Source organism: Corvus moneduloides, chromosome 5 (assembly GCF_009650955.1).
Source record: "Corvus moneduloides isolate bCorMon1 chromosome 5, bCorMon1.pri, whole genome shotgun sequence".
Taxonomy (NCBI): domain Eukaryota; kingdom Metazoa; phylum Chordata; class Aves; order Passeriformes; family Corvidae; genus Corvus; species Corvus moneduloides.
In genome coordinates this window covers 16,961,688-16,977,535 of record NC_045480.1, presented here as the reverse complement: position 1 = coordinate 16,977,535, position 15,848 = coordinate 16,961,688, and the positions used below count along the sequence as shown (strand labels likewise).

The following is a 15,848-nucleotide window of genomic DNA, read 5'->3' as shown; positions in this document are numbered from 1 at the left end:
GAGGTTCTACTTCTGGATCAGTTAGTTCTGTGGTCTAATGACTGACGACAATGAGCAAGAGAAATGATTATCTGTAATCTATAGAATGTACATAAAATGACCTGAAGTTTACTAGACTGAGGTTAAAATAAAGGACATGGTAATGTTAAGAGAATAGCAAGATTAAAGAGTGCAGGACATAGTGAGGTATTTTGAATGTTTTATTTCTCCAGGCTTCATGAGACACCTGAATGTCTGTTGATTCCATTTGCTTACTGTTGTTTCACAGTTACAGTCTTAAGAAAGCTCATATCATAGTGCAAATACCATTCGTTGTCTTTCCACCTGTAACTGTGGTGGTTGCTGTAAAACTTAACTGAGGCAGAGAAAAATGGATTCCTGATTCTTAAGCAACAGCACAATAAGCTTTTTAATTGCTTGTTTTTAAATCAACACAATATAGTTGAGAAGTGTTGGTTTTCAAGGAATTGTTAGAAAAGTCAAAAAGAGACAGTTTTACACTGGAACATTTTTTGCAGTTCATTTTGGATTCTAACAAGCCCTCATAAAAATAAGACTTTATAGAAGAATGATTTACATTTCATACCAGCAGGTTTCAGCTGACTTCTTCCTTACACAATGCTGCTGAAATGTAAAGCGTATTTGCAGATAACCATTCACCCAGAAAAATATTCTGGGCTGGTGCAATTCCATGTTGAGTTCATATACGCTGTGACATCTTGAACAAAGATGATTCGGGGTATTGCCAACAGAATTAAAAGAGGAAAGGACAAGGCTACAGTAGTATTTTCCTAGTATTATATACTGTGCCACTTACGGCTCAGGGACTTTCTATGCTAGAGATCAACACCTGTGAATCTAAAAATCTTTGTATATATTGAATATATAGCCTGTTTTCCTGATTGTTAACAGACTTTTGGCCAGCTAGTACATGAATTCATTCAGTGAAAAATACCTTTCTTAAAAAAAACAAACATTAGAAATATCCATATCTGATTTTAACCTGTTAGGACAGATATCAAAAACCAAATGCTTACAAAGTTCCTCATGAAAATCACTCTATACGTACTTGACAGGGATTCTGTTATTTATCTTTCAACTCAGGTTATAGGCCAGAGAGGAAGAAAAGTTCTACAAATTATATGGTACCTCATACACACTTGAGGAAACTGTACAATTACTTTATGTTCTGAACGTTACCCTTTTTAGATCCTGATGTGTCCAGACTGCTTTCAGTTCAATTCTTAATACTGAAGGTTATTTACTATGCAAGACCATGGTTGACAGATATGGGGACCCCTTGGCTAGCTCAGTGTTTCATTTCACCTTATAATTTATTTCAAAAATCACTTAAGATCTCACACATTGTGTCTTATTCTTAGATGCTTTGTATGATAGATAGTATATTGTAGAATTCTGTACTTTATTCTGTATAATGGAAAACCTAAAGTTTTGCTACAATTTCTATAAAATGAGTCGAGGCTCTAGTGATGCATTTAAAAAAAGGTCTTTTTAAAAAAAAAGTGTTGAAAAAAGTCTGATAAGCTAGTGCAAATTCTCAACAGTTTTTAACAGGGAGGCTAAACGTACTGATTAGAAATAGATTGTTTAGATTTCTTTTAGAGCTGGTGAGAAGATTCTCACCTATTCATGTGTCTTACTGACTTCAGTAGAGATTATGAGCAGGTATTGTATCTGTAAAACTCACCATATGATTACAGTGAAATTATGCACAGCTATGAAACAAATTTAAAAATGCATTTTCTTGTATTTTGATTAAAGAACTGCAATATCAACAGCAAAAATTTTATCAATGTTTATGCACTCCTTTTTTGCTCTATTCATAGAGATATATAGAGAAATGCTTCAATTTTTATTTCAACTGTAAATTTAAAATTTACATTTCATTTTCAATACTCCAAAAATTCAACAGGCACGCTTAATCAAAGTTTTAATCTAGGACATATAGACAATCCTTTGTATCCAATTTATGGATATTCAATAAAAAGCAGTCCTTCCCATGGCATACTTTGAATCCAGAAAACTATTGACTCTAGCAGTTAAAGTTAAAATAAGGTTGAAAATGTAGAAATGAGCAACATAGGTAAAAACACTTGCAAAGCTGCAGAGGAGGAATGCACTTGCAAGTGAATTATCTGCTATGCAATAGATACATGAAACCTCTTAGCATGAAGCTGCTGAAGAGGAATACTGGACTGATGTGACTTTGCTTTACATTCTTCCAGCCTACACAAGAGAATACCTGATCCCATTTTAAAGGAGATAGCAACTGATGCCTGGGGAGCTGAAATTCGACTCACATATACCTGAAATATTAGTTGTAGGAGAAATAGAAAACACCTGTTTCTGCTTACTGAGGCTGTTGCCTGTTATTTCTTTCCAAGGCTTGAATTGTCAATTGCTCTTAGGTGATAAGGTATTGGTACTTGGCAAAACAGTATTTTGTCTTAAGAGTAGATTATGTCTGTCGTTTCAGATATGGATCATCCACTTATTGTTAAATAGCTTTCTAGCTTTCTGGCTTTTTTATTGCTTTAGATATTGTAGCTTATCCTGCATGGGGGAATTTCTACCAAACATTTACTGAGAATAAGTACGGGGTGAATACCTATATTAGATTATGAAGTTGTATTTCTTATACCTGTGTTTTAACATCTTCACTCACTATGCATTCCCAATACTTAAATTCTGACTTTAAATCTGAATACCTTGAAACATGGGAGCAATCCAACATTCTGTGGAACTAGTGATGGAAACACATGGCATGAGAAAGGAGTTATCTGGGTTTTCAATAAAGGAAATTAATTCATGCCTTCACCTCTCCTTACAGTTTCCCAGAGCTCAACTTTGATTGATTGATTAAAGTAAAAATATAGGATAACTGAGTAGAGTTAATTCCCAAATTATGGTGGATCTTACATTTCTTTTTTTTGCATTTCAAATTATAATTAATTTAAGCTCTATGTTCTTCTAGTGGTCAGCTAGCTGATAGAAAATAGATGTGTCTAGTTAGAAAAGCTATAAAACATTTCAATGCAAACAACAGATCTACTTCCCCTGTGCTGCTTTTCCAACTATCCTTCATTCCTACAGAGACCATGACAGCAAGCAAGAGATCCTCTGTCACAAAGAGAAGGATATGCTTTGGCTTGGCTGCCAACTGATAGAAACAAATAATTAGACACTTGTCTTTTTATTCTGTGCAGGAAGCATCACACTCGGTATTAATATTTCTAGCGGAGTACAGGACGGACAGCATCCAGCCAAACACAGTTCCCCAATGGCACAGACAAATTCTTTATAGTAAAATGAGGATTACAGATAAAAGTAGAATATTTTTCAGATTTCTACAGCTACAGAGGTCCTCCACTGAGGTGTCTAGGCAAACAGTAGGGAGGAACACATTTTGAATGACCTTTTAAATATAAGAATACTGTAATTTCAAAACGAAAAAAGGAATTATTGAGTGGACATTAACTCTAGTTTTGACTACAAACTGTACAGGAGAAAAATATGGAGGGAAACCTGGTATTAAGTCAGTTGTAGAGTAACTACTAATTCACCTGCAAAGTGGAAAATATTACTGTTCTGCTAGGAATTCTTGGAATTACCTGTGCTTTCTCTTATACTCCTACCTGTATATTCAGGTGGACAAAGGCAAGTATAGTTATTAATTCCATCCACACAAGTAGAATTGTTTTCACAGTCATTGTCTTCACAGTCATCAACATTTACTTCACAGTTTTCACCTTCAAATCCGTCTGCACAAGTGCACCTGTTAATACAGAAAACCAAATAACCACATGGACACTTTAGATGGGGAATCCAGACAAGAAGTTCTGAAACTAATAGAATTATATTAGAATTATAATATTCCATAACAGAACATGATTGATATAATGTAAAAAGCCCTTATATCAAACAATCCCAAAGTATTTTTCATATTTTAAATAACAGAAAAATACTTCTAAAGTCATACCTTAGTCTTTACTTTAAGGACCCTGCTAAATTAAATCATGGAGCATTCCTTTTGAAAAGCATGCTTCCTTTACATTATAAGATTATATTTCTTATGGAAAGTGATCCTTTTGGTTTTTTAAGGTTAAATACATGGAAAATACTCCGGAATCAGTGATTAGTATGTAATAGTTTTCCACAATCATTCAGTTAAGTGCATCAATATAAACTCTCTTTAACGTACATGCATTCATATAAAAAACCAAATTCTGTATAAATTCTTCAAAGCAGTAATTTATTTTTTGCTTTTAATCATGTTTCTGCAAAACAAATACATCAAAATAGATAGTAAAAGTCACTCAAACATGACTGCACATACATTTTCATGTAGTTTGCACTATCTATAATTTCTGAAGCTTTCACTATGAGATTGTTTTGATTTTCAAAATATGTAGTGTTCAAACAAATAAATGAAAAAGGTCAAATTCTGAGGCATGACTATGTCAATTTAAATTCTTGAGGCATAGTATTAAGATGTATACACTTAATTTTTAATAGAAGACTATTTAATCCTTGGGCAGAATTTGGATTAAAAGTAAGAATAATGCCATAATGAATTGCAGGATAATGAATTGTATCTTTTTGAAGTGTCATTTCTAACAAGCTTGAGGTATAGATTATTAAATGACTAATAATCTCACATAAGAATGCTAAAGAACTTTATTTCATAATTCATGAAGTACATCTGGAGTAATTGTACTGTGTGATTAAATAACTCAAGATTAAAAATGCTCACAGCATGTTTATCTGCTGGCATAGTGAGTTTGAAATGAATCATTAATTTTCTGTTTCACTGGGATTTACATTTTATCGTTTACATGCTGTCTGTTGAAGTAATACACACAACAACAGATGAATGATGAGATTTTTTCAGCAGGGATCTAGCTAGCTATTAATTAGCATTATGGAGTCAATACTATGTGTCTTGACCTGATATGCCTCAACTAATTACAATCATTTGTTATTGTTTTTAACTGATTCAAAGCTTTAGAAGCTTTCCAAGGATGGCAAAATGTTCTGAACATTTCCCAAGTGCTAAAAATCTGCCTTTGTGGTGCACTTACCAGCAAACACAGGGAACCTAAAGATTAACACCAACATTATTTTACCATATAAATCTCAGTAGTTTTCCATCCTGTTATTACAATTAAAAAACCTACCAGAAACCATCTTTTTCTCCTTCTTTCAAGTGACAAGTTCCACCATGGTGGCACGGGTTACTAATGCAAGCATGAATGGGAATATCACAGTCTTGACCCTACAGGGAACAACAAATATAATATAAGAGGAAAATACAGACACTAGTGGAAGGGAGACAAAGAATACTTCAAGGTTGTTAAGGATAAGCTTACATTTCAGTGAGCTTTTTCCTCTTCATGCAGTGCCTACCTTAAAACCATATGGGCATGTACATCTGTAGAAGTCAACTGGATCATTATTGCAGGTTCCATCATTTTTACACGGATTTGATAAACAGGGATTACACTTTGCAAGAATATTAACATCCACAGGCCCTTAAAAATACAAATTGGATAGTCAGAAACAAGCAAGTATTAATTTACCATGGACAGGACCTATCTGCCATGTTGCTTTAAATTTTAAAATAGACTTTAGACTTTGTGGTGTATTAATGAAATGCTGAACTGTCCTTAATTCTTTTGATGCGACCAAATAAATTTGGGATTGGATTTTTGGTTTAAGTATTACTTTTTGGTTTTTGTTAAGAAGCTGACACCAAAGTGATTCCCATATTCCTATTCTATGAAAGCTGTACAGTTATAATCCATGAAAATTACCTTCCCTTTCTACTAACAAAATGAAGAATACAATTTCAGCTTTTGCTTTGATATGGTGTAGGAATTGCCTGTGAGGAAACGGGCTATCACAATTTTCAATCCTTCCCATGATGGTGTTACAGAGAACACTTTTTTAAATGCATTTTTGCTTTAACTTATTTTTTTATCTGCAGGATCACGGAGATGGCAAAATGAAATGTTAAAATTGCCTGTAAATTTCTTGAACATCTGCAAACTGTAATTTAAATTCATTGTCCAAGCTATCTCGCCATAAATAGCTCTATACTGTGTCTTTTTTCCTTAGAAGTCAGCCACTGTTCTGTGCATTACTGTGTTAGTTGAGCCCACAAATTATGTAAACTGTACCTTGAACCTATGTGCAAATGAAGACTGCAATCCATGCTTGCAGGCCAGCTTCTTCTATTAATGATTATAATTAAAGGATTCAGAAACGAAAATTGACAAAACCCTAAGTTTCAGAACCCAGACTTAGAGCTTTGACTTACACAAATCTTGTCTCTTTTATATAGATGTTTTCTAGGTTGTTTTTTTTTTCCCCCTGTAGTTTTCCAGTTCTAAAGCCATTTTATGGTGAATATTTAAGTTAGGTAACCTTTTTTGTTTGTCAAGCAACCACAAAAATCACTGGTTTCTTGTTAAATGTTACAAAACACCTGTGTACAAATAATCATTAATTTTCATAATTTTTGTGAAGTTTGATTACTGTAAGAGAAAATGGGTGACTTTGCCAAATGCCTATTAAAAGAATGAAGATACATTCTCTATCACCCACTCTATGGCTTAATGACAATACTGCCTCCAGTTTGATTTCAGATTTCTCCTATTAAAAAAACCCTTGAGTTACCCACAGGTGAATTGTTCCTCTGAAGGAATAAACAGTGATTTCTTCTAATCTAAATGGAAAAAAGACCCCAAACTCCTGGGACCTGCAAGAGCTAATGTCTGATGGCTCCGTAACAGGTTTTACACAAAATGAGCCAAACTGCAGAGTTTTCCAAGCTGAAAGGGATTTGCTGAGATATGGGGCTTTATTCTATTTTTAAACTTAGATTGCCTAACTTTCTGATTTGTCTTTGCAAATTAATCTCAGATTAATTGTAAAGGAGCTGGCCTGGAAGGAAGCCATGTGGTTGTAAGGATCCAGTAGGAAGTGTTAGACAAAGAGCGGGTGACTTTAATTTTTTTTTTTTTTTTTAATCTGCAGTTGCTGGTATCCTTCTGTGTCACAGCTTGCAAGCAGAACATGGTAATATGTGATAAAGTGCTTACTGCCAAAGCCATAATCTGTATGGATCATTAATTTTTTTTTCTCTTCATTACATTATTTTGAAAGAGAAATCTATAGCTAGTTAAAGTATGTGTTATATCAGCACACAGGAGAGGTAGAAAAGTTGAAATAAACATGACAGAATCAACATCTAGAAAGTCCTGACTGTACTCTAGTCTACTGCTGATTATGGAGTACATTAAGAGGTTCTGTGAAAAAACTTAAGTCAAAGAGGCACATGCATAAAAATTTGTAACAATGCAATATAGCCTGGGAGTCAATCCTTGCTTCTGTTTATTCTGAATACTATATCCTCTTTTCAACTTTTCATGCAATAAAATGCTAATTAATTGGCACAAATTAAAAAACATTCAGTAACTAAGGTCTTCTTCCAAAATGGTTTAGCAATCTAAATTTCACTTCCAAAACACAGACAGAAAATGGGAACCTAAGTCTCAACAAGATAGTAAACAACATTATCTGATTTCATACTTTATTTATTTCAAACTAACACATATGTAGTATCCAATATAAATGAGTATTTTGATTTATCATTCTTCAGTTGTAAGATCAAAAAAAAGCAAAGACAATTTTGGAACCTATTTGTGTTTTCACTATAGTGTTCCTCTTTCTGCTTGCATGTGTTAAAAGACTTGTATGTGAAAAAGAATTTGGTTCATAACTTATTGTTTAGTTTAGTTTTTCAAATTGTAGACATCTATGTTCTTGAATAAGCCCTGAGAAAAAAAATTCTTTTGTAAATAGAAAAAACCTGATAGTATTTTATTGACACAGAGACATACATGTAGCTAAGATGCTTTAAGAAAACCTATGACACAAACCCTCTCAAAACAGCTTCTAGAGAAACCTGTTCCAACAAAAACTTTGAGCTCTGACATTTTATGACTCCTCTCTTGCATATGGCCTCAAAAGCAGTATCTACACTGCTAATGAAATCACCAATTTTAGTACAATGCAATGGAAGTAATAATTTCAGTTAGATAACTTTCAGATTTTAAATCCAGACTTTTGAAATAAAAAAACTGTTCATACAATATGCTATATATATATACATAAAATGATATATCATGAATAATCAGCTGTAAATTCATCACAGGGAAAAACGGACAGTAAACATGCGTGTCTTAGGAGAGAAGTCTGCTTGAGGTACACAAAAGGAAGGTCAGAAGGTCTGTTCTTAAGCAGATCACCCATTCCAGATCTACTTATAACCTTACCTGGTATCAGAAAACCACAAGGCCCTGGAATCTCTAGAAGCAGGGCATGGATGACAAAGAGGTAAAAGCAAAAGATTGAGAAGCTGTTAGAGGCCACATTAAAAAAAAGAAAGAAAAAACCCACCCACAAATGCAAAAAAATAACTGGAAGAAGAAAATATTAACAGATGATTCCTGCAGTAAAAGAATTCAGAAAATTAGAGTAAGGCAAAGTGATTTTGCCGAGCTTTACAACTGGAAGAGACTTTATTGTAAAATGCCATTTTCACTGGGAATTATCATTATGTAGGTAAAATTCAAGCACCCATTTCACTATCAGTCAGATCCATAGATAGTGATAGGAGGGAATTACACATTACTCTTTTCCTGTAAATACATATACAGTAGCAGACCATCAAGGGATATTCTGAAAACAGCCCTTTTATTCATAGCCAAAAATTTTGGTTCTAATAGGAACCTAATTTCTATTATTCAGCAGTTTATTTTTAAACAAAAGATAAAATTACTTTGAGCAACAGACACAAAATGTCTTACAGGGCCATCATGTCACTGAGAAGCTGCTGATCTGCAATCTGCAATTGTGAGCATCTTCATATGACAGTGGCAGGAAAATTATTTTCTTTCAAAGGTATCCATAATACCAGATCTCCTCTCTTGGAAGTGAAACAAATACACAGTTCTCACCCTGCATAATAATATAAAGGATATTTTCTGATGGGCAAGAGGGAGTAAGATATACTTTCTGGATTGCCTGACAGAAACATAATGATTGTAAGCAGAAGTGATACAGTTTGTAAAAAAAACCCCTTGAAAAAGCTGGAAAATAACTAAACAGGTTCTTCATGTCCATGCAAATATTCTTTCACTCTCATCCCTATGGCAGTGTGCAATAAAAGCATATCTGCAATATTGTTCAGTGGATGTTTGCAAAGAAAACAATCAGATTGGCCAGCAAATGTCCTATCTAAAATGAGGTTAAGAGACTTTACAACAGATGAGTATCATATGCAATGAACACTGGCATGACCTCAGAGATGTGATGCTGAAAAATTTCAAGAAGGATTCAGAGGGAAAAATAATTCACTGGCATCACAAGTAACAAGATGGCGTCCAGTAGTTTTTATATTAAAAAAAACTAAAAGGTTTTTTGACAGAAAGTCTAAAGAGAAAAGATTGAATAGATTAAGTGTGCAGTAAAGAACAACTTTGGATAAGACAAACTCTGAGAAAGTCCCACGGCTTTTTTAAGAACAAAATGACAAAGGGATAAAGTTCACCTTTGAAGATACATTAAAAGATGAATAAGTCAAAACAGCTTGAAGATTACCTAGACATTACGTTACTTCTACAAGACTAAAGATCATATTCATCTGATGCCTCAGAAATCACAATGAGCTTAGTAATGGCTTAAAAATGTAAGAACACATAATTGGTTGGTTTTTTTTCAGTTGGAGTTTTAATGTTTTGAAATCAGGCCCATGAAAAATGAAGCTACAGTAGAAGCTTTCTGTGTTTTCAAAATATTTAAGAAGAGATAAATCAGTGGAAAGGAGGAAGATTAAACAGTAAACAAACAAAGTTCTCACTTGATGTAAGTAAAAAGTGTACTTTTCTAAAAAGTAATGGTACAGTTGAGAAAAAGAAACTAGGAATTAATGGACAATAGTACAGGTTGTGATACAAATGCCAGCAACACTGGTACCAACATGGAGTTAAATACCCTGAGAAACCTGCCCGTTTAACAGCATTTTAGAATGAGGCCTCTAGAGTGGTTATTACATTCCTTTATCTACCTTTTCCTTGGTTTTTTGTTTGTTCATTTTCAGTTTGGTTTGTGCTTTCTTCTGAAATATCAGAGACATATTATACATTTAATTGCAGAAGACTGCAAGGATTATCAATGTATTTACAGTTTTTACAGTGAACAGCTTGAAGGAAAAAGGCTAAGGGAAGTGTAGATGTTTAAACTCTATTCATGACTGGGGCAGTACAAAGTACCTGTGTACCTCCTGTACTATGTTGTACTATGTACACATGAGGAATACTATACTGCAAATCCGAATACTTTTTTCTCTATCTATTTTAAAAGAAATAGGAATTAAAATCTTTAAAATAAATACATTTCCTAAGTGGAACCAAAGGCCATCTCACTGAGTAATAATGACAAACTGAGTGAAGATGTTATAATAAACGTATTTTGAGCACACACGACTCCTAATTCACAGCTCAACTATTTGTACAAGTTAAAAACTGACACTTCAAAGAGAAAAAAAAATAACAACCATACCTTGGCAAGTAAATTTCTTAGAAGGAGTTGTGAGAAGAAGTTTATCTGCCATTTCTCCAGGACCAGCACAACGTGCAATACCAGGTTCTTTGTATTCTGATTTTACCCAGTCAGATAGCCACTGCATGTTACAATCACAATAAAGAGGATTTGCTCCAATAGCCCTGTGGAGAATAGACAAATAAAAAAGGGAATCAAGTTTTAAATGGCTGCGTTTTAAAAAAGAAGGCAGAGAATGGGTTGGCAAAAACCATTAAAAACCCAAACCTGCTCTCCCACCACCAAAATGCCTGTTAGAGCACTAAGTGTCTGGATTTGGGTTCTAGATCAAGAAGTGATAGTTTTAGTAGAAACTTGGTCCAGAAATCTAGATATTCTTAGCAGCACTATGTGTGAACTTTGATGAGCCAATACCAGCTAGCTGTGTTTCACTGTTAGCTTGTAACAGCAAAGATCAGCTGCATCAGCAGAGTGAGACTAATACTGTGCAATTCAGTTAACAAGTATAAAGTATTTCTTCCGAAGCAGTCAAGACAATTCCACAGAGTTCTGCCCTGGTATTTTTCCTTTTCAGTTTATGGCTCCCAGGCTGGTACAAACCATCTGTTTCTAAGCTTACAAATTTGATTTAATTATTTCCTCTTTGGAGCTCTCTCACTGAACTCACAACTATGTGCAGAATTCTGTAAGAGTTCTCTGCTGTGTAAGTAAATAAAACTACATTATCCTGGCTTTGTGGTAGTTACATAATAATTACCTCATTATGAAAGAAAAGCCATTTCTTTAAATGATGATCCTTCTGATTTTTTTAAATTAAAAAATAATTTAGCTAGAGATTTTCAGAATTAATTTCTGTAACAGCTTTTTAAGTGTTTATTTTCTCTGCTAGAAACTATAAATACTCTTAAAACTCTGAAAACAATAGCACATTGTGTAGTTAATTCAGAGGATTGAAGCATTGTGCTATTCTGTAAAGATGTACTCATGTTCCTTTTCAGAAATAATCATGGAACTTTTAACAGATACTCTCAACATGTGTGAACACTATCAAATGGCAGTATTAGAACATCCTCCTTCTCTAGATGTTTCAGTAATTTTCTTCAGATTGTTCCACAGCTTTGAATCAGTGGGTCTTCTAGAGATACAAGTAAGTCTTTGGCAAGCAAAGGCAGTAGAAACTACCAGAGCTGACATGCTCTTCTCTGCCTCACTGAGCAGAAAGCCCTCTCATATTAACTTTTTAATACATTCAAGCCGAACTCAAGAAAATATACATCTCTTTTCAGTCAGGCTTAAGAGCCTGTAAAAAAATGAGCAGTAAAAAATTAGACTTAGTGACAAGGGAACTTCCCATGCAAGGAGAAACACCTCGAATTTGTCCATTCCATATTTGCAAAAGTGGATGTCAGCCTGAACTGAGATAACAGAATTGCTCTGCTAAAATAAGAATATTAACAAGGATAACTGGTATCCATTAAGAAAGAAATACCAGCAACAATCAAATTTATGTAAGTTTTACTGATATTTTATGCAGGTAAGGTAAATAGTTGCATTTGAATGAATTATCAATGACTGGGAGCTTAATCAGTATGAAATTTCTGAGAAATGGCAAGCTAAATGTAAATGTCCAATACTGAATGAGAAACAGATAATTAAGTTTTTAACAACTGCTGCTGTTCAGAAACTTAAACCCCCAGATATATCTAAAGGCACTAGTCAACTTACTCCTCAAAGTCTTAACTATCCATAAACACGAGGTTTGCAGAAAGGTAGCTTGTTCTCATTTAGGTTCCCAATGAAAATTAAAAACCAGAAAACTATTGCCTCAAATTATGTTCTGAAATCAGATGTGATGTATTCAGTGTCAACAGACACCGACACAGAATCGTAGAATAATTTACAGCACTCTGGAGGTCATCTATTCTCACCTCCTGCACAAAGCAGGGCTACCTTGGCAGTCAGGGTTGTTTAGGGCTGTTTCTAACAGCTCTCGAGATCCCCAGGGATGGAAATTCTCCTGCTTCTTTGGGCAACCTGGCTGAACCATCCTCACAGTGAAGAATTTTTCATTATGTTCAATCAAATTTCCCTTGTTGCAGGTTTTGATGGTTTACTCTGATTCTTCACTGTGCACTTGAGTCTTCTTCATCGATGTAATCCTTAGAGGCCTGAAGACTATTAGGTTTCTCCTTGGCATCCCTTTCTTCAGGCTGGATAAGCCCAATTCCTGTAGCTTCTCTTTACAGCTCATACGGCCACCTCCCAAACTTGCTTGCCCCTATGCTGGACTTGCTGTAGTTCATAAACATCTGCTTTGTACTGGAGAAACTGAACACATATTCCAGATGTGGCCCTAGGAGGGCCAAGAAGAAAGGAGTGATCAGTATCCTCAATCCCCTGGCTGCTCACTTTCAAACTCAGCCCAGTGTCTCTAGCCTTCATTGCCATAAGGATGCAGGGCACACAAGTTCAACTGGCAGCCCAGCAGCAGGCCTAGGATTTTTCTGGTGAGCTGCTGCCACCTCTCTGGCCCATGCCCAGCCTCTACACTTGCATAAACTTCTTCCAGAGAACTTCTTTGCATAATGTCTTTGTTTGACTATATGAAATTTGCTAAGCATAACAAAAAAAAATACAGTATACCAGCTGAATACTCACAGGTGTGATAATGCTGAAAGATCATTAAAGGCTCCTTCAGGAACAACAGAAATATCATTGCCATGTAAAGACCTTAAAGAGGAAATAAACACAATAATGTCAATGCATAAAAGTCAAGGTTAACTTGACAAATTTCATCTTCTTTCAACAGTTTTCAGCTTTTCACATTTTTTTTTCTTCCAGTTCCTCAGTGTTTCCAATTGTTTGTGGTTTTTGTTTCTTTTTTGGTAAGCTCTACCTGGCAGCCTACTTATCATTTGATTTTTTGCATCCTGGATTTTCATTAGAAATGTAAATACTGTGGTTATTTTAAAATTGAAAAATACAAGTTGATAAAAGTAGGTACACTTCTGCAAAGTAATGATTGGATTTAGAGATAGCAGATAGAAAAAGAGTTTCTGATTTTTTTCAGCAGCTCCCTGAAATTTGCATTAATAATGTTCATATGTTCTTTTTAATCTTTCATGAATGCATAGAACATACAGGCATTGACTGTTAACAGAAGTATTAACATTTTTGTCTGAATTTGATAGCGGAGGTAGAGAATGAAAGATTTCCATAAGCATCACTACTGGGAATAGTGATATTTCTTTTGTAGAAAAGCTGCTGTTTTCACCAACCATATGAAGTTCAACAAGGGCAGGTGCTGGATTCTGCACCCAGCATGGGGCAGCCCCAGATGTAGGTTCAGACTGGGCAATGAGATGCTGAAAAGAAGCGCCACAGAAAGGGACTTGGGGGTCCTGGTCTTCAAAAGCTGAACATGAGTCAGCAGTGCCCGGGCAGCCAGGAGGGCCGAGCGTGTCCTGGGGCCATCAGGCACAGCATCGCCAGCTGGGCAAGGGAGGGGACTGTCCTGCTCTGCTCTGCACTGGGGCAGCCTCACCTCAAGTCCTGGGGACAGTTTTGGGTGCCAAAATAAGAAAGACTTTGAACTATTAGAGAATGTCCAAAGGAGACTAATGATGGTGGTGAAGGGCCTTGAGGGGAAGCCATATGAGGAGTGGCTGAGGTCACTTGGTCTGTTTAGCCTGGAGGAGAGAGGGGAGATCTCACTGCAGTTACAGCTTTCTCGTGAGGGCAAGAGGAGGGGCAGGCACTGATCTCTCCTCTCTGGTGACCAGTGACAGGACCCAAGGGAATGGGCTGAAGCAGAGTTAGGGGAGGTTTAGGCTGGATATTGGTGAAATGTTCTTCACCCAGAGGGTGGTTGGGCACTGGAACAGGCTCCCCAGGGAAGTGGTCACAGCACCAAACCTGACAGAGTTCAAGAAGCATTTGGACAATGCTCCCAGGCACATGGTGTGTCTCTTGGGGATGGTGCTGTGCAGGGCCAGGAGCTGGACTCAATGATCCTTGTGGGTCCCTTCCAACTCAGCTTATTCTGTAATTCTGTGAAAAGTATCTCTCCTTTTCTAGAAATTTATTCACTTACATGAATATCTAACACATATAGAATTATGGTTCTTGAAATTATCTATATTTATATTGAACAACTGAAGTTATGAAAGCACACTTAAATAATGCCACGCTTGAGGTAGTTAATCCAACCAAGTATTTACATGGTTATAAATTACCCAAATGGAGGCCTGTGTTGGCTGGTGAACATACATTACAAGAAACAGAGAGTTTTCAGTAAGACAAGTCCCTAGTACCACAAATACCTTTTTACATTAGGGTGACCAAAAAGGCTTCTCCCAGGATGCATTGTTCTGTTATGTTAATCTATCCCAGTTTGGATTCCCCGGTTGGCTGTTGGCCTCTACTCCTCGTCACTCCCCCAGAGTTTCTCCATTGGTCCCTGTTCCCTAGTCCTGCCTTTTCCCCGCCCCTGGATAAAACTGTGAGCTTTGGGACCATGTTGGCATTTGCCTCTGCACCCTTTGACAGTGTAGCCGCAATAAATGCTCCTGCCGGAACACACGCAAATGCCCTTCTCGACTCTTTGCTACCGACTGTGATATTGAACCCACGCGTGTGACTGTGGGGGCACGTGGGACCCCATGGGCTGGGCAGGGACAGTATTAGAGGCCAAAATTACATGTTCTGCTGTGGATGTTTGAAAAGGAATTTTTGCAGGCTTTTTACTTAATGACAAAGTGAAGCTGTAAATGAGACTGACTGTTCTTTATTTTCCTTTGTCCATTTCTGTGCCCTGTCAACCATGTTTTTCCTAGTGGTAAAAAGGAAAGTTTTCATGCAACCAAAAAGTAAAGTTACTGATTTTCAGTACTTAACCATGATGTCATGGTTTTGGAAATACTCCCACATTAAATGAAACAAGACAGAAAGAAATTTACTGTTGGGTTCAAAATTCAACTGCAAACCCCCCTCATATATACTGAAGGAATTTATACATACAGCATTTCTGCTATACTTTAATGCTTATAACAAGGAAGAAAATAACACAAAAAAAAAGAAATACAGCTGGCATTAAAAATCAGAAAAGTAGAAAGTGCATGTCTGTATATAAAATGTTCTCCAGCATCAGGTCACTTCTTGTGCAGCATTTTGAGATTGTACGTCCCCAGAATGAAGCCACT

General features: G+C 35.9%; 1 protein-coding gene across 1 annotated transcript in view; it reads right to left on the bottom strand.

Annotated features, from left to right (window-relative positions):
* SLIT2 (slit guidance ligand 2) overlaps window positions 1–15,848 on the bottom strand; it is a 263,385-nt gene that overhangs the window by 29,188 nt on the left and 218,349 nt on the right. The window contains 5 exon segments of the mRNA XM_032109098.1: window positions 3,657–3,796; window positions 5,199–5,296; window positions 5,428–5,552; window positions 10,648–10,811; window positions 13,306–13,377. Coding sequence (XP_031964989.1) covers window positions 3,657–3,796; window positions 5,199–5,296; window positions 5,428–5,552; window positions 10,648–10,811; window positions 13,306–13,377 — 599 coding nt within the window.